The sequence below is a fragment of the Engystomops pustulosus genome, chromosome 2 (genome assembly GCF_040894005.1).
Source record: "Engystomops pustulosus chromosome 2, aEngPut4.maternal, whole genome shotgun sequence".
NCBI classification, from domain to species: Eukaryota; Metazoa; Chordata; class Amphibia; order Anura; family Leptodactylidae; genus Engystomops; species Engystomops pustulosus.
In genome coordinates, this window is record NC_092412.1 from 58,456,429 (window position 1) to 58,477,356 (window position 20,928).

The following is a 20,928-nucleotide window of genomic DNA, read 5'->3' on the forward strand; positions in this document are numbered from 1 at the left end:
AGGTTGTGAATGTCTTGTAATTAATCCATTTCTGCTTAATTATTGTGGCTTGGGATTATCATTGTTCATGTCTCACAGCCATCCTTATTCAAGCAAGGCTTCCACAAGTCAATGCAATTATTACATTAGATCATTGGTGTCAAACTATATTTTCCTATAGGATAAAATTCATCATTTTAATCATTTTCTCCCTTCCTATTTTTTAGTTACATTTTGCCGAAAAGGACAATCTATCAAACTTGCAGCCCTAACCATGAATCTACATGTTTGCATGTAAGGAAGTGTCCCTGCCTGCTTGGATGTCTTTCATGTGGAGTATGATTCACAGTGGACTGGATGTAAGTAGTTGGCATCAATAATCAGTTATATAGTTTTTTATAAGTTGTATACATTTGTAATATAAAAAAATGAAACACCCAGAGATGACTATTTATACTGTTTCTGCATAGTATATGTTACATAAATGTGTCCTACAATCGTCAAATACGCTATTAGCATCATAATAAGCATTCTCAATGTAATGAAAAAGATACAAAATGAACGTTTCATTATTTCATTTTGGAAAAACATTTCAGGGCAACATAAACAATTAGATGTCCATGGTTTTTGTCATGTCTGATTAACCTTGTTACCCACAAAATTTACCCTGTCCAGTAATCCCATTTCACAGATTGTATTGTCATTTAAAAATGGCTGTCAAGGAGCAGACCTACTGCTAACATGGGTCCAGCTGCCTCCCACAGAGAGATGGACTCTAGGGTGATGTCTATTCCTTGACAGAACTGAGCAAATATTTGCACCCTGAATTTTGTTTTGCACATTGGACGGAGATAGGAGATGATGGGGTAAAACAGGTCCTTCTGTCCTACATACTGTCAATTCTCTGAGATTCTCCTTATATAGCATTTAGGAGAATCTGGAACAAAAGACCAGTTTAGGACGCTGCTGAATAGATTAACAAGATTTCCATAATTAGGGGCCGCTTGGAACAATAGTATCCACCCCTCCCCATCTTCCATCAGTTCTTTGTCTTCAGCAGTGGATAATGGACGAGCAGCCAGGGTGGGAATCTCAGATGCCATTTGGTCACTGGGCAAGCATTTTCTCACACTGCCAGGAACGCGCATTTAAACATCTGGCCTATTCCAAAACTCATTCACTTTTCTTTTCATCTTGGACCTTGCAACTCCTTGTCCACCTGTCAATCTGCTCCTCTGTTGTATATCATTTTTACCCTAAATACTACTAATGACTATAAACCCAGCTTAGTAACAGTTACCAACAATGGCAGATTTCTAAACTTGGCCAGGCCAGGACCTCAACCATGAGTTACCCCTATGTTGTGCTATGCAGAACACATTAATGAATATTCCCCTGATGGAGTTAATGTATATTTCTTTAGCTAGCTGTTCATCGTATTACTAATACTTGTTGAGTTGGGACAATTTAAATTAATTCACGGAAGAGAATACAATATCCAAAGAATGATAGTTGAAGGGTATGAAGTTTAGGAGCTTTTTTGGATGGACAATGGGGGGAATTTATCTTTACAGTTGAGCTATGGTTGCAAAATTGTCGATGTAAGTAATTTTTTGTGACTTTTGCCTATCCTTGTGACTTTTTCCTAACTTGCATCATATATATCAAAGGAATCCAGATTTTTAGGTCTAATTTGTGCTGTGTCACTATTCAAAAAGCTACTCATACATTTTTGTGTAAAAAATATGTGACTCTTCAAAAAATAAAAGTGATATATACTGCAAGCCTTAAGACCACATATACCATAAGGCAAACCCACTAAGATAACTCATACCCGCAGATGACCACTGAAGACAGACTTAAAACTGGAGAACACTTCCTCCTAAATTATAAATGTCCCCCTGTTTTTAAGTAGTGGATTGCCCCCCTATTCAGGTCCAAAAATAAGATATGTCTTTATGATTGTTAAAGAGGTTTGCCCACAAAGACAAGATTCTTAAATATACTCACGATAACAAAAAACCACATTCTCTTATTCATTATTAACAAAAATACAGCATCTCACATATATTATTCCAACCTGTCTCAGTCTTGGTGTTTACAATTTTGGTTTCCCCTGGATACAACCATAAATTTTCTGACTATGGTCGGATTTTTCTCATGAATAGCTTCTCTTGTCAGCACAATGCAGTGCTCTTTGCCTCCTGCCTCTCCCCTGTATTACAAGACCAGCTCAGACACAGGCATTTCCTGCCAGCAAGCAGCAGTGTACAGAGACTTACCCTACAAGTTAAAGACAGAGAAGTTCTTTATAGCAGAGCTGCTGTGTGTTTCATTGATTAGGTGAGGGAGCAGAGCTGAGAGTGTCACTGTGTTTTATATTTATCTCATGGATCTCACCATCTCTCATCTCTGATCTGTCTTATCACTCTTTTTCTATTTGTCAGATGCTAATAGAATGTTCACATGCCAAATAAAAGTGTAGATAAACCCTGTACCCTGATAATGTAAGCACATTGTCAGCACATAGCATCTTACACATCACTAGCTCAAAATGTGTATGCTTAGAGAGTCCCTGCCCACATTATGGAATCTTACACTAGCCATCACTGAGTGATATGAGCTAAAACAGCAACAAAACTAGGTAAAATTGCAAAGTAAGGAAGTTAGGTATTTAAAATGATCTTTATTGTGTTAACATCACTTGGGGGTTATAATTTTAAAACTTCCTTTCATGCAACCCCCTTTAAGACATGACACAGGGAGAATAAATAAAAAAGAACAACAATAATATTAAAGTATTCAGATAATTCAGATAATTGATTCATATTATTTACAAAAATATTATATATACTTGCAGTGTAAAACATATTAAATATAATAATAAACAGGATTATGCATGCATAATTTGATGGATATTGTCTTTCAGTAATAGTTCAGCTTCGCCTTGGTGGTAATAGCAAGAACATATTTGAGAAACATTAGTGGTAATAGTAGGAGCATAGTTAGAATTGGAGATGTATGAATTCACCTGAGCAATCTGGATCAGAGAATGATCATGGACTAGTGTGTAAATAGCCTGGGTGCAGTATACTATGTATATTGATGGTTTCATTCTAGAGGAATACATCAGACTTCACATATATTCACATATGATAATTGTGAATTGTGAATTGAGCCCAGTAGGTGACTCTACTTAGTGATTGCCGAACTTCCCTATGAAGTGAATGTGCATATTCCTGATCACTGATTGGTTCCACCCACTGGACTCCTAAGCTCAAGATAAACATAAAATTTAAATGATTGAATATTTGTCAACTTTATACTAAATCCATTCACACACAACTTAATATTACATTCATTAGCTTGCACTGTTCTATATTTTAAAATGTGCATTAGGAGCTTTATCATGGACACATATGGCTACAGATGTATAACACTTGCCATTATATAGACCCACACTGTTGGAGGGATTTATCAAGTATAAGTGCACGTGCCGCAAGTGCCTCTTAGTATATCTGGTGAAACATTGTACAGCTTGACAATTTCACATCAGGAACTGTCGCAAGCTATAGCTAGTGCCGCTGCATGGGCTCTCCCTGTCCATGGCCAGCACACTCCATGGACAAACATAACCCTCAACAAGCCCCTCTACACCCACTTGGCAAGGAGGTGGTGTAAGAAGGGAAAAGTCATAATTCTTGGCTGTGCCCCAGGAATTATGACTTTATTATGGCAGGTAATCCAGTACAAATCATGATTAATCAACACCTACTAATTAGAACATACATATAAAGCCTAAAGCCCAACCACAAACTATAAGTACCCACAAAAGGCTCCACTGCTATAGTAAACTGTAAACAACTGGATATCAACATGACACATTAATCCAAAAAATTTTGTAAATTTATTAAATCACAATAAAATACACATGTCACCAGGACCTAAAAACACCCATTAAAACACAGACAGTGGTGATAGGTTATTACATGGTACACATCCTGGTCCTCAATACATATTAAAGCATTAATTACATAAAGAATGAAAATGCAAGTGCAATCAACAATGTATAGTAATGTATAGTAATAGCCAATGTATAGTAATGTATAGTAATAGCCTGGGGTAAATTATATAGTATCAAAAATATAAAGATACTGCCATAGTTTCACCATGCTAAAGGCAAAGTTGCAGAAGCAAAACATTTTATCCTAACACCAATACCAACCAGACTGCATCACTGAGTACGAGAAACCTAGGAGTGACCACACCACCACCACCACCGTAGCTTCCTCAAGGGGTACTGTGGGCCATGGTCTTGGATAGGAATTAAAGGACTCTAAGGCAGAGCCCTTGTATTGGGCCAATCGTGCAACTAATTTACACTTATATCAGGTGTGCTAAATCCCGATCCAGCATCAGCAGTATAGAATATATGTACGGCGCCCAAATCGAACAGGGCGCGGGACGCCATCAGGCCTGACAGTCTCGCCGAAATGCAATACACCCAATACTGATTCTAGAATAAGCGCATGCGCTATTGATCTCCATTCAGTAATGCTTTACACAGAGAATATCCTCTACTCTGGATCGCCACCTGCAGGGCACTGCTTAATATTAAATATATACTCAAGTATAAGCCTAGTTTTTCAGCACAAAAAAATGCGCTGAAAAGCCAAACTCGGCTTATACTCAAAATATAGGTTTTACCAGGTTTTTGTGGTAAAATTAGGGGCCTCGGCTTACTTGGGTCGGCTTATACTCGAGTTTATATGGTAGTCCAGTTCCATATACGTTGCAAGATGTGTAGAAGACCTATAATACCTATTCATTATACCAGTATATAAATATAAATCATATAGAACCATAATTAGTGCACAAAGTTTTTTTCTTTATATTTGCAATCATTCAACAGGTTTTACCTAAATATATAACATGTACAAACATCAAATGATTCTTCAAATTAATTTAGCATACCTGATGTAAGTGTAAATTAGATATACGATTGGACCAAAGCAAGGTGACTCCGCCTTAGAGACCTTTAAGATCGCATCCAAGACTATGCCCAACAGTACCCCCTGAGGAATTGATGGCGAAACGCGTGTTGGGGTCTGTGGTGGTGTGGTCACTCCTAGGTTTCTCATACAGAGTGATGCAGTCTGGTTGATATTGGTGTTAGGATAAAATTTTTTGCTTCTGCAACATTGCCTTTAGCATGGTGGAACTATGCCAGTATCTTTATATTTTTGATATTATATAATTCACGCGAGGACATTAATATATATTGTTAAATGCACTTGCATTTTCTTTATGTAATTAACGCTTTAATATGTATTGAGGACTAGGATGTGTACCATGTAATAACCTACCACCACAGTCTGTTTTTAATGGGTGTTTTTAAGTCTTAGTGACATGTGTATTTTATTGTGATTTAATAAATTTACAAAATTTTGGTGGATTAATTGTGTCATGTTGATATCCAGTTATTTACAGATTACTATAGCAGTGGAGCCTTTTTGCAGGTACTTAAACCATGTTTAATCCCCTTTATATCTCTAGAAGTTCAAATGTTCTTTCTCCCAGATTACAAGACTGCTCAAATATTCCTGAAATTGATAAATTTTTCCATGTGCTACCCTACAAAATGCATGCACATAGTATTGTCATCTATATGTGCCCTAAAGATGGCTTCACACCATTATTTGCAAAGCGCTGCGGAATCTGATGGCACTATATAAATAAAGATTATTATTTATTATTATATGACTGATGTTAAACACAAAGAACAAAAATAAAACCTAATAAAAACACAGTTGAAGCCTACTGTATATACAGTACTGCGTTAAACTCGTCTGCCTAGTAGGACAGTATACATGTACTAGATGTAGGCTTGTTATACGTTCAGATGCCGAGAGAATGCATTTGAGATGTAGAAGCTGAGAAATGTTCTTAAAAGGTACAAAGGTATGTAAGAGGTAGAATCAGAGGTTGCTCCTCATATGATCTCAATCTCAGTTAAGAGGAGAAGCCTAAGACACATGCTTGTCTGTTGTAAGTGAAGCCTTTTGTTCAGTTAAATTACTTTACTTTTCCTCATTCAAGTCTACATAGAAAGATTGTACCAATTTTCTGGAGTACAATCAATAGGAACTCTTGGGCTGTGGAGCCTCCATTCTGCTTTCTGTTCTTCTTGAAAGCTCCTTTCATCTTGAACTTCCATGATGGCCAATGTTTTTAGAAAAAAAAATGTCTTGTAGTATAAAAATTAAAGCCAAAGCAAAAGATTAAAGGTGGGTGACTTTAAGGAGGAATGGATGATGCTATCAGCGGCAACATGTCGAGATGTCTTCAGAAGTTGTCACGTAGCAATGAAGTGTCAATTAGAGGAAACAAGGAACATCACTGACAGACACCAGAACATTTAATTTCTGGATGTCTCCATTGCAGGTCTGGGTCTGCACAGAACTGACAGTGAGCATTGACAATACTAGAACCACAGAGGCAGATGTTTTGTAAGGTGACAGATCCACACATATATTCTTAGAACATGTACAACATTCCTTCTTTAATGTCCATGGTCAGTTATATTCAGGATTATAACTCACAGTATATTGACAATCCTACAGGTTACGACAAATCAATGTATTGAGTATATGAATATTACCAGGATAGTGAATTAGCATATTGTAAATAGAAGCCTTTGTGGTTCTTTCTTCTGCAGCCCATAAGCAGTGACAGCTATTTCATCTGATATCCACATCCACTTGCACACTTGGCTCAGCCAAGCCGTCCTGTGATCAATAGAACGCTACCAAACTATAATGGGACTGAATGCAAAACTGCACACAACCCAATGGTATACATTGTAATGTTTATAGGAGGAGAAAACAGCCATGTCATGTATAATCTTATTCCACACCCTTGAAAGCTACCAGGTCATGATACACCATGTAGCATAGTGCCCTATGGTAGAAAATAGTTCATTTGATTATGAGAGAACTATTATAGATTATGTTGTCACTTTATTAGATGCACCCAGTCCGGGTGTGGTATTTTCTTAGTTACCCCAAGTAACAGATAAAGACAACACTATCTTCTGGTGAAATACATACCTGTATATTTAGACAGATATGGGGCTTGTGAACCCGATTCTAGAGATCAGTACTGGTTCACCTATCCTTTGCTTACAGAAATAGCCATAAATAATATATCGCTCATGTATATTATCTAAATTGATGAGACAGTCATACTTGTTATCTAAAACATATGACGCAGAGCAAAACAGTCTTTGACAATTACCCCAAACAGCATTTTTGGGAACTGGCCCCCTATCTATTCTGCCCTTGAAAGAGCCCCTCTGGTGAGTGCAGTCTTGTTTTTAGGACCATTGAGGGAACTTTCTAAAAGATTTAACTCTCTCTTAAATGATCCCATATTTGGAGAGGAAGTTTCAATAGGAAAACCTTGGCCTCATTTTCATGAAAAAGGATCTATTCGGATCAAACTCTTTGCCATCACTAATGACCGTTTACCTATCTGTGGCACTTTCAATAATGGCAAGTAAACGGTGGCGGGATAAAGCTTTGCAGAGCTGCTGGTTAAATCCTCTTGTGTAGTTTTGATATCCAAAATGGAAGCTGCGATGCTGTATAAGTCAATTAAAGCATTAGGTAATCTAATTGTGCTGCAGCCACAAAGTAGCTTAAAAGCTGCGCTGCCAGTGAATAGTACACAGGCTCTTCCCAACCCCCTTTAGTTTGGCTATCCCCCATGGTCTTTATGAAAAAGGCGAATGGAGAAAATACACAGAAGGACAACAATAGGCCCAGAGGGACTTGCTCATGCAGATGTTGGGAAAGCCAGTATTCCTAGCCAGAGGGCAAGAAATACTTTGTGCATAGGGACAGATCTGTACGCCTGTAATATAATCAACAAAGTGAAGGGGGAAGGGCCTTGCCAGCTCTGAAATTTTGGAATTTGTTTTGCCCTCAGCAAGTCTCTCAATCTTGTCTCTGTTCATTAGTTGTAAGGGGGGGAAACTGATCAGCAGAAAAATTGTGCAATTAAAGTTACTTATCCTGAAGACATTGATGTGTGATTAACATTCTTCCATATTGCTTTCATTACTGGCTTTGTTCAGCGTGAGCCTGATGGAAAACAAAAAGGAATCTGCAAAAATGTGCTAGAAATGTAAAGATTTTTGTTATCACATAATAGAAATTTTTTTTGCTTAGAACAAGTAAATAAATACAAGATTTGTACCTATTTTGTTGGACATTTTTGGCAACGGCATGTGACGTGACCAAAGGTGGTAAATGAAAGAGAAATCTGTCTAATAATACAAGTTACTTTTTTCATAAATTGCCAAAATTTGCAATGACTACAACACCTAGTAAATTTAGGCATTGTAAAGGATTATTGACAACCTTAGTGTACACTCATAGTAGAAATCAAAGTAAAGGCAAGATTAAATGGTCATCCAACTTGCTGCATTAACTCTATTTTTGTAGCAATAAATTGAGGTGTGAACCGTTCAGTCTATCTACTTATCGCGTCATAAGCTAATGCCTATTAGTAGTAACATTGCCATCTTTAAGAAAGTTACTCGGAGTCTTTAATTATTCAAGATTATTACCTTTATGTTCAAGATGACTTTCTGGATGACTTTGTTAAAATAAAAATGATCTCAGGTTATAGGAAAAAATAATTTTGTCAACTTTATAGGTTGGACTTGTAACTTTTTCCAAACTTGTCTACTATGATGATTTGGAGGCTAAAAAGAAGCACAAATGTATGAGAACAAAGTCAACTGAAACTCACTGGTAGGATGGTAGGACTGATTTTATGTGTGTGGATTGTGCCGACCCTCGCCAGATGTTGTGGGGGATGGAGGATCAGGCATGCCAGATCCATTACTCTCATTGAAAATCAGCTATCGCCAGTGGTGTTTATGAGTAACTTACTACTCCCTTTTTCCCATTGAAATACAAGAAAGGAGATGATTTTTTGCTACTTTTTATGCAGGATTCTTGTGCCTGTCTTTTTGTATGTCAGATTTATCATAGTGGTTTAGACAGTTGGAAAAGTGCGGCATTTGACAAAAAAGTATTTCCTACGCCAAGAGGAAACTGGAGGAAAGTTGTGCCCAAACCTGTGACTTTTTGAAAAGTCGCACTTCATAAATCTGTCAACCACATCTGGATTCACTTGATAAATCTGTTGTAAGTAGGTAAATGTGAAAAGTGGAGTCGTTGGCAAATGTCACTAAAAGATTTGCAATTTTTTGTGCAAACTGCCAGGAATCTACAAAGATAAATTCCCCCCACGGAGTCCTAACTGAAGTTAGGAATTATAGAGGTCCAAAGATGTTTGCTGAAAATTTGCTGTAGAAATTTTGGGACCCCTTTTAAACCCAGGTGACAGAGCCAATCTTTTGGCTTGACGAGGATGACAACCACTTTTTATATACAAACCTACTTTTTTTTTTCTTTTCTTTTATATAAAATGTTAACTTTAGTACTTTTTACATAAGTAAAATGTGTAAAGTGCTGTCTTTGCAAAGTGCTGGTTGAAATGATAAAATCCATCTCTTCTCCTTTTCAGATCTGTGGTTTGCAGCTGACGCCAAAGTATATGTGATTTAGAAGCAGATCGTTTTTCTCAGGAAATGCACTTCAACCAGATAAATAAATATTGATTTCATGGGTAAGTGTACTTTTCTATGCCATTAAGACATGTTAATTATGCATTTTGCAGGGTTTTCCTATGACGGTGATGCCGTGGGTTGACAAAGAACAAACTTCCAAAAAGTTACCTCATTGATACTTTTCCACTGTTCAAGAGTGAATACAAATTTTAAAGGGGTTGTCTGAGACCGTAAAAAAAACATTGGTGGCCAGGAGGGGGCTGCTTAAAAATATAAACATTTTCTTACCTCCACAGTCCCTACTGGAGCAGTCCCTACTGGCGTCCCCGTGCCCCTGTTTGTTTACAGGGGCAAGGACTGGAGAGATGGCAGCATGGGACAATGGGAGGGACCACGGAGGTAAGTAAATGTTTATTTTTTAAGCTGCCTACTCCCGGCCACTAATGTTGTTTTTTTATGGTCTCGGACAACATCTTTAATGTCCTGACAAAAGCTCTGAAGTTTGAGTCTGCATGTGTAATCATGTTCTGATGAAATGGTCATAGCACTGTTCTGTCAGGTTGAAGGACAGGATAGACCACATATTGTCCAACCTTTATTTTAATGCCCTTTTACATCTGTGTTGCTAATTTCTGTTGTATTATTCCAGAACAAAAAAAAAATATCAGTAGCATTGGATCTGAAAAACACAAATAAAGTCCAATGGACCTCCTGAACTACAATGGGGTCTGTCAGTTTACAAAATGATGTTTCTCAGTTTACCAGACAAATTAAGCAGTTTGCTATACTATTGTATTCAGCATTTTACCAGAATTTGGATTAGAGACATCTTATAGAGTCTCTAGTGTAGGAGTGAACATAGCCTATAGATGTAGGTAATGGATCTTATTGTTAAAGTTATTGGTTTTGGATAAAAACTTGAGACTAGCCCTTTAAGCAGCCATTAAAGTGGCTATAGCTAGGAAGGTGACCAGTGTTGCGTCCCATCAATGCCCTCCTTTAGCTGAAACTATTGTGTTTCCTCATGGCATGAGTTATCCAGATTTTTAAAAACTTTCTGTATTTTTCAGCTCTCTTGAAGATGCACTGGACACCAGAGCATGCCCAGCCCCTGAACCAGTGGCCAGAGCAGCACCTTGATGTCTCTTCAACTACATCATCTCCAGCACATAAATCTGATGTATATCAAAGTAGTCGGCAAAGGCTGAATTATGCCTGGGCAAACGATGACATATCTGCACTGACTGCTTCAAACCTCCTGAAAAGATATGCAGAAAAGTACTCTGGGGTCTTAGATTCACCATATGAGAGAGCACCACTAAGTACCTACACAGAAGGGACATTTGGACCCATTAATGGACAGAAGGGTGATCTCGAACCTTGGCAAATGTCACATGGGTCTGATAGTTCCTATTCAGTAAACTCTATACATGATAGTTTGGCTGGCTCCAAATCAGGCAATGGACATATTGGGTTGGGCAGCCCAACAATTGCATCAGGCAACTTGCCTGAACCACTTTATCCTGGCAGTACATGTGGAGCACCTAATCCTGCAAGTGGTCTTGTGGCACCTCAGGATTATACCTCAACTTACAGTGGCACATACCTCCCTTCTGGATATTGTAGTCAACCCACTACAGCACTTCCAGCAAGCCACCCTTCTTCTCTCCATAGCTCAGGACTTCAGCCAACACATGCATCACCAGCTTTAGTTCATGGTTATAGTTCTTCTGGTACACTATACAACTACAGCTCAAGTAGCTACCCAACCCAACCTGGATACGGAGGGATGCATCCTGCACATCCTTCTGGATATCTGCCTTCAGGTATTGCCGCACCAACACCTCTTCCACCTCATACAGCATCATCAAGACCTACTGTGGTTCCTGGATACACTTACCAAAGTTCTAATTTGGCACCAATATCTGTCACTCCTCTGAGCACAGAATCTAGCAGCTCCTTGAAACGGAAAGCTTTTGATATGGCAGCAGAGGAAACTGAGGGAAAATACAGAAAATACAGCTATGAACAACCAAAGACTACCTCAGATTCATCATTTCAGATGTCTGACAATGTACCAAATGAATGCAGAGGCAACGGCTTCAGTCGCAACGGGGAAACCCCTCAGATGCCCTTTAAACCTGGAAAGCACCCAGCCGAAGAAGAACAAATAGGAAAGTACAGCAGTCAGTCGATGAAGTCAATGATTTCGCCTACGTACAATGAAGAGGTCCCTTTAAGGTCTGGTGAGACATTTGGTAAGTTTACACCACCAGTAATAAATGGTAATCGGAGGGGGAATGAACAAGGACATGTCTTTACACAGAGAATGCAGATTTCAGGGATTAAACCTCCAGGATTTTGTAACCCATCAGAGGATCAATTAAAAAATGTGGATCCTCTTATTTTAGAACTTGTCAATGATGAAATTGTGGACTGTGGGCCCCCAGTGCAGTGGACTGATATAGCTGGCCATGTATCTGTAAAGGCTGCAATTGAAGAAGAATTAGTGTGGCCTATTTTAAGACCTGGTGCATACACTGGAGCCAACAGACCTCCAAAAAGTATTTTACTATTTGGCCCTTCAGGTTCAGGAAAAACCCTTTTGAGTAGGTGTATTGCAACCCAGCTGGGGTCTACATTTCTGAAACTCAACAGTGCTGTACTTGTCTCTAAATGGAAGAACAAGAGCGAAAAAGTTTTGCAGACTGTGTTTTACATGGCGAGCTGTCATCAGCCTACTGTGGTTTTTATTAGTGAAATTGATCTACTACTTTCTGCTCATATCAGTGAGGAAACTACTCACCTCAGTAATCTGAAGTCCCAATTGCTTTCCTTCTTGGATAGCATAGCTACCTCACCTGATGATAGCATAATCTTTATTGGAACATCACAAAGTCCGGATGATATTGATGAAGCTGCTCATCGTAGGTTTGCCAAGCGGTTTTACGTAGCTCCCCCTGATAACCTAGCAAGAAGGCAGATCCTACACCACACTTTGGCTCAACAAAACTACTGCCTTAGTGAGAGGGAAATGGCCCTGCTTGTTCAGCATACAGAGGGCTACTCTGGCAATGAGCTCATTCAACTCTGCCAGCAAGCTGGAGCCAACCACCTACATGGTATTTCAGGTCAACTTCAACCCACATCTTACAAAGACTTTGAGGGGGCCTTCTGTAAACTGCGAGCTGGTACCTCCCAAAAGCAATTAGACATATATGTGGAATGGAATAAAATGTACGGCTCAAGACATTAACTGTGGAATGAAATCAGTTTATACTTTGACATAACACTGGCATTGTTTTTTTTTTGTTTTTTTTCTTAGGGTGCGTGTGTTGAGTCCTTAACATGAGTGGAGACCTTAAAGAAGTGTTTCTTCCCCTGTGTACTTAAATGTGACAATTTGATGTCAAGCGATGGGCATCTTTTTTTTACATGCGAGTGTATATACATACACATCAACATATTTGTATAGCAATGTTCACATCCTTGAATGTTTTTGAGGACAAAAAGATTACAAGTTTTTATTATTGTTTTCACGTTTGGAAACCTGTAAGAAAAAAAAAGTAGCTCTTCACTGTACTCAGGATATCTTCTATTTATTGCCAAATGATGGCAGTGCCACTGTAATTTGGTGATTAAAGATTCAGATGTTCTGCAAGTATAACATTATCAAAAGGACTTAATCCCTCTGGCTCATCACAGCAAGTCTGTTAACATGTTAATGTTTGTATCAGCAGAAATTCATAGCCCCTTCATGGCACTTTGGGGAGCCCACTTCATACTTGTCATAGATTAGGTGGCCAGGAACAGCAACCAATTGCATAGTAGAAGGCTCAAGAACCAACAACTAAGAAGGGATGGGAAGAAAAGTACACTGCTAGCTAAGTATAGGAACCATTTGTAATTTTTGTTTTTACTTTATGTTTTTTCATGTTTATTTCGAAATACTCAGGAAAAGTTTACTTCCAAAAAGAATGTTTTTAGGACTCATTTTCAAGATCAGTTGAATTAGAGACCATAAAAGTACTTGAAGTTATTACCAGGATTGAATGTATTGCCAGTTCTTTCACTCCATTTATCAGGAACAAAATGTCCTACAAAGGTTATGATCTAATTCAATTTTCTTTTCTTAATTATTATTATTATTTCGTTGTTACTGTAGTGTTTATGGAGTAATGTGATTTCCAAATGTTTCATTAGCACGGTAGATTGGAACACATGGTCAGTACCACTTTTTGGATAATATCTACTGTGTTATTTCAGAATCTCACCAATGTCTTTCTGTGTTGACAATGTTTACAACTGTGATATAGTAGAATTTGTTAACTACAAAAGAAGTGTATAGTATTAGCCGAAACTGATGCAACATCAGTGGTTAATTCCATCCATATGAAATAATTGAGCCCTTTAGAAAGGGTATCCTAAGAGGATGTTTTTACAATCCATCAATTGGCATTCTAAAAATGGAACATTATCTTGGCATATTATTCAGCTTTAGAAAGTGTCATGTTTTCCTCCGTGCCAAGTGTTATAGATTTACAAAATACACAATTAAATTGTTTCATACATGACCACATGTATTTGAAGGTGGTAAGCAGAATTATGGCTTATAGGCCCCAATACATACTCTATAACAGGGCCCTAAACTATGACATGGTCTGTGCATTTGGGCCAGACCCCTTCGGCTCTCGTATCCGTTTGGGATGCTCTGCACCAACAATAACTATATTTCATCCCGAGGTGATGAGCACAAATAGCATCTTATTATGTTCAATTTATGCACAAAATACAGGTTATATCTTTTAATTTATTTATAACGCATTATGGAAAATGTGTAAACGCATCATTTTGTGAAATGACCAAAGAACTCGTAGGAATGATGAATGTAAAATACCAAAGTGTTTAGCGATAGGGATTAATGTCCATTACACTGAATGCCAAATCACAGTACAGTCCACCCAGATTTACTATATACAGTGTTCATTCGGATTGTTTACTGATCACTGATGGTCTTGTTTGTCTCTTTATGTATGCATCATTTTCATGTGAAAATATGTTCTTTAAACCAAAGTTTGTTAGTGAATAATATTTTGAAATATTGTAATAGAAAGTTCTATTAGTTTTATAGTACATATTTAATCGGTTGCCTCCCGCCTTCTCTGTAACTCAGTCTGGAGTCACAAATTATTAAAATGATACTTTGTTTTAATTTTGATTTTAAACCAAAGACGCTAAGAATTTCATTTTGTACAGTTCAACTTTATAATGGGTTGCAATGTAATGTATGTATTATATTTGGACAATTGTGATTAAAATGTTGCAATGTGCTATGCTGTTCATTAACAAATGTCCTGGCATATTCAGGGACTGTGCACAGCTCATGAGGATCAAACGTTTCGTGACTACTCCATTGTAGTGTGTTGGCTGAACATTAAATCTAGGTATAAACTGGTCCTACTAACGGTAGACTAGTGACTTTAATAATCAACATTAATAGATATCACCAATATCTGATCCATACTAAAAATATCAGCACTGATTCTTCTTTATAAAGCTTTAGCTATGCCAAATGTCACATCTATGTAACGTTTAGGGTAGTAAATGTTTGCAGATCACAAATCTGTAGGTGTCCTACTAATTCTAGTCGAAAGTCACTCTCACTTAGAGTGCATGGATACCATTTCCAGCATGATATACCTTCTCTTTCAGTCTTCTTAATGTAACTTTTATGGTTTCAATCTTACCATCCATCTTGTTCAACAATCATGGTCTTTCCCATTGAACTAGATCTTTTAAGGCTCTGTTTTACATCTACTCAGATTGCTTAACCAATTGGTGTTAAGAACTTATTCAAAAGTGACTATTTAAACAATACAAGTCAAAGTGATTACTTTATATGTCACGTATATATTAAAAATATTGCAATAAAGAGCTTTGTGGTCTTCAGCCACTGATTTTTATTATTGAGCATGGCCTAGAGATTTAGGAGTGGGAATACTGATTTTTGAATTTACTTTACCAATGTGATTCCCTCTTACACACTTGTCAGGAGATCATTTTGTCTGCATGTCTTTCTACATGGAATGCCCCATTAGGGCAATCCCTATCCATATTCCCAATTGGGGAACATAGACGTCATAGAATTTGATAATACATCGAGTTTTCACCACATTTTCCTCTGCTCAACTCCAGTATTTCCATGCATGATTGTTTATCTGAATAGCTGTCATGTAATACACATGTTTCTTAAATTTAGTCATTGCAATGGATATAACCTAGATGGTTGGTTCTGCTTGCCGTGGGTCAGGATCTGGATCTTTAGCTCTTAAACTATCAATGTTGAACAAAGATGTCTGTTTTATGAGGATAAAGTAAGGGATGGTAAATTTGGTCTAGTAAATGTAGAGATAAGCAAATCATCCAAGATTCAATAAGTGGAAATATTTTTACCTTTATCGAAAATTTTGGTTCAAATTCGTAAAGCATTGGTCTGAACCCATTTTGCTTAAATTATCTTGGAAATTAGCATATAACTCTCTTTAGTCCTCTTAAACACAGACTTTCCATAAAATGCTATGATTTCATTTCATCCATCTGTACAATTTTTAAAATTTGATATTATTATCTAGCTACCATCTTTTCAAAGATATAACTGTTAGATTCTTTGCCTGAAAAAATGTCAGATTAGTACCAGATCTACAAACCAAGAAATAGATTGACTAATCTCTAAATACATAATATATAGATGTATATTTATGCCTGCTTCGTTTAAGCCAAAAAAGTAGAGCAAAATCTTATAAATTTCTCCCTTGTGCAAATATTACAACCATCCAATAAAACAACTGCCTAATATTTGTTCAGATTTCAAATGTTCAGAAAAAATATGAACTAGATCAAATATTGGAAAATTCTGTCAAGTCTAATAAAACCCTGTGTAAATGTGATAAAACTTTTACATACATTTTTTAATAAAGCATTAGCAAAAAAGCTTTATAATGTGTAACCACAGCTACACCAAACCATACATATACCCACTACAAACCCTTCATTGTCATGTACCTCGTACATTCACATGGTTTAATTACAGCACGGTAAAAATTCTTTAACACTCAGACTTAGTATTGATGTGTACTGGTGAATTGCCCCCTTCATCAACAATGGTAATCTCACCCTGTAAGGCACTCATGTTAGTCTCTATAGGGTGCCTTAACATAAAACTGGGGTCTGTTGTATATGAACCCTCCTCATCTTGTTTTGGTGCCAAACTCATTTTCTCCTAACTACCTCAAGTAAAGGAATTCTAGAGACGCTCATAATGTATCATTGATTCCTGATAAAGACGTTGCTTCTTCTCACATCCACTGGACAACGGTTGTGGTTAATCATTAAGGAGTTTATGACTTAATAGTACCCTACAGAGTCTGTAACTCAGTAGTGTGGTAGAATACATACAACGTATTTATAGTCATTTGTGGAAGTCATGTTTAGGTCTTGAGCCCACCAAGAGGGCTGTACTAAAGAATCTGAAGGATGGTCAATTTTATCAAACATCTGATTTCTTATCATCAGTGAGGTTTTGACAAATTAGAATTGTTGGCCACAAAAAGTGATGTCCATAGGGAAGGTCAAGATTTTAATCTATGTTTACCTAGGGCAGTGAGATTAGCTAAATGGTATAGTTGTTGATGGTTGTAGAACAAAATGCAGCTCTATATACACTAACCATGAGACTAAAGGAGCAATGTGATTCAGTAAATCTTGGAAACCATTATTTCCAAAACTCCTTATACTGTATATCTCCCCCATCCTCCAACCCCAATTAAGTTTAATGAATGAGTGATACATAGTCGGTAAATTCCACTTAATTCTGTAATAGAGTGGATTTGACTCAGGAAATGAAAGCATCAAAATAAAGAACTTTCCTCCGACATAAAAGGCTTATCTTGCACCGAAATACAAGCTTTCTGTGTTACTCATGGGGCTGGTGTGTGAAGCATGCCACTTACAAACAATACTCTCTTTGTGCATGTAATTATTTCCAACTGTTTTAGGCTCAAGCTACTAAATCTGTACTAGACCCCCTCTTCCTTCTGACAATATCACCTTGTTTGTTCTCACATTGCTTTGCATCTTACATTTTTGGAATTTAACTTCCACATTTATTACATAAATGCCATTCTTCCATTGAGACTTTCAATTCTAACAAGTCGAGACACCGACTCAGACATTAGACATGCACAATCCACTCCACTCTACGACCTCCTTCTTCTCACTTACTAATTGCTTGTGAAATACTAGCACTGTAAAGCTGACTATACATTAGAGGTTTATGGCTGCTTCCCCATAAGCCTTATCGTTCAACCTTATGGTTCATGCTTGGCCTGTCAAAGTTAGCATATTTGGTAAGAATGATAAAAGTTAAATCTACAATTGAGACAAAACCACCATTGAATCTCTGCTTGGAATAATTATCAAAAAATCTCACTATCGCTTACAATATTTGTCACAAAATAAATCATGTTTTCTAGCTATAGTATATGACCAGTTTTACAGAAAAACTTCATCCCCAGCGACAGCTTTCTAATGGTGAAGGAATTTATTACATAAGTATTTTGGCTAAGGAAAGAATGTTCCAGAATCTAGATGACATCTCTAAAATTGCTCATTCTTGTTATCAGAATTGTAATATCCAGACTGACGGTATGACAAAAGTGTCTATTCTGCCCATATTCACCCATGTCAAAGCATTGCAGTACATTGCCGTCATTACCAGATAATCATCTAACCCTGGAATTCTTAAGGGTCACAGCAACAACGGTTAAGGAAAGAACTCTGGTTTCGGATGGAATACTTTGAGTTGTTTTACAAAAACTAGTATGAAACAGGATATACTAGTATAAACCAGGATTTTAAATACATAATATCGATATGAGCATCCATACAGTTGGTCATCGAACACTGGCTCTCTTTATATTGACAATGTCTATCGTAGGTGTCTGCTCTAATAAACAAATGTAACAAGGAGATATCACAGTGGAAGCCATTGTCATCATTATGTGTATTGTATGACTTCAATAGTGTGTGATCCTTTTCCTAGAAACTTTTTTCAGAAACATTGACTTTAGAATGTAATCGTAAATCGTAAAATGAGCCAAAAAATTTTAAGTGGAATATTTAATATAATTGCAGCATGCCATTTTATTATGAATCCCTCCCAATAAAAATTGTATGTTCTAATTGAATAGAAATCAAGAGCCCCAATCATTGGACCATATTTGGTCTTCGGTTCTCCGCTCTAGTTTGTTGGTCTGGACCAATGAAGCTTTCCAAACTGTGAAACATTTTCTTGGACCAAATCACGAGCAGTATATTCCTAGAATAGGCCATCAATCTTTTTTTCTTTGGGGATCCGGTCTAAGGATCCTGTAGATTGAAATAATGCATCTGTGTTTTCTGCAGCCAATTTATTGTGATGTTTGGGGAAGAAGAGTGGTCAAGGGCATCAGCCCAATCAGGTCAGATCAACCGGCCTTGATTTTTCTTACGCAAATTTATGTCAAATTTGTCCAACGATGTATTCACAGTGTAGAGGGGGGAATAAACCAGACACCTCATGTGAGAACAAAATTACTTGGGAAGACCGCCATACATATTAGATGGTTGTTTCTGCTAAAACTGGAAGTGTTAATCGAACGTGTTTGTCCAATTTGAGGGTTATCTATTTTGGTCCTGGTAACCTCTTTTAGATCACATTGAAATTAAAACATTACACCTACAGGTTTGTTTAAATGCTTCAAGAACGTCACATATGATCTAATGTATATTGTCTTTACCATTATGTCAGAGTCTTAACAAAAATGCATGAATTTAATGGTAACTTTTCAGCATCTGTATGTAAACTCGAGGCTCACCCTTAACTTTCTTGGATGTAGCTATAAATGGTTGTGATCTTTATTGAAAACCACTAATATATACATAAAAAGACTATAGGATCTCACATATCTATTGCCCAACTTTATTTACAAAAACAAAAACCAGACTTCCTCGCTGGTTGTGATGACCTCCCTTTCCTCATATATAGATAATATATCTCCATCATGACAGACCTCTCCAGCTACTGAAGAATTGCATTTTCCAAAAAGTGGTACTGTGTACAATGTAAAGGTTTTTATCTGACCGTGTCACATCTTCTGTAACCATTTCTACCTCATTTTGCAAAGTATTGTACATGAAGTATTTATTTCATGTCCTTTTAATGTTGGGATACTCTTGAGCTGTGATGGTCTACCTCAAAAATACTGTATTTTAAAAGGAAAAAGTATTACGCAGTATTAAAGAGATTATGTGAACTTTCCCTACGCCTGCTGTTTTGTTTTTTGTTATTTTATTAAAATTTGACATTTTGAGCAACATATTCTGTTTACGTGCTAAAAGGAATACACATAGAGAATAGGTACACTGCATTATGACTAGTGTCGGGCCACAGGAAGTGGAGCAGGACAAATTCAGTGAGAAAGCTTTGCATAGAGAATTTTGTGAGCACCTCTGGCCATACTAGTCAGAACAAATATCAGTGTTGCCCAATGTGTTCCTTTATGGCCTCATGCACACAACCATAGAAACTTTGTAGAGCACAAGCAGGGGAACCTGATCCCCCATATGTGTCCCCTCTGACGTGGGAGTGTAAGCCAGTAGAAAATGACTGTGGGCAATAGTCTTGCTCACGTTGGGGTGCATGCACCACACCAAGACCAAACCCAATGAGGCTGTGAGTTAGCTGAAAAAAAAAAATCTCTAGCTGAAAAATAAAATCTCACAATCAAAATAAACATTCATGTGCATGAGGCCTAAACAATACATCATATACCCATTGTAAGTAAGGTAAATGGCAGCCTAGCATTTTCGTAGAATGAAGTGTCCACTGGAGAGTATATAGGTATGTCCATAATCTTTCCCTATTGCAGATGCTTAGCAAAGACAAGCTGCTGCCAGTGGTTTCCCTTATGCCTCTTAGAATAATACACCATAGCTACGTAAAGTGCATGGCTAGCTTTAGGCAAGCAGTACATGACCAAGGTTGGTCTGTGAATCACAGACCATATGCTGACTAATTTTCACAGTCAAGGAAGAGACATATTCGGTTTGGGCCGTAACCCAGGGCCCTATGCTTATAGGGGACTCATGGACACCCAAACCACCCACTAAATGTTATACAAAGAAGGACCTTCATTCATGAAATCCTCATACATCTGTCCATGCTCTCAATACATATGAACACAACCTTTAAAGGTCCTCCAGAGGTC

The 20,928-nt window shown here is 37.4% G+C and overlaps 1 protein-coding gene across 1 annotated transcript in view; it reads left to right on the forward strand.

Annotated features, from left to right (window-relative positions):
* The window catches only part of LOC140117741 (fidgetin-like), a 63,706-nt gene extending 43,727 nt beyond the window's left edge, over positions 1-19,979 (forward strand). Inside the window, exons 2-4 of the mRNA XM_072134760.1 lie at positions 207-338; positions 9,580-9,681; positions 10,693-19,979. Of these exons, the coding sequence (XP_071990861.1) occupies positions 9,678-9,681; positions 10,693-12,878 (2,190 nt within the window). The 5' untranslated portion in view covers positions 207-338; positions 9,580-9,677 and the 3' untranslated portion in view covers positions 12,879-19,979. The remainder of the gene's footprint in view (positions 1-206; positions 339-9,579; positions 9,682-10,692) is intronic.
* The last annotated feature ends 949 nt before the right edge of the window (positions 19,980-20,928 follow it).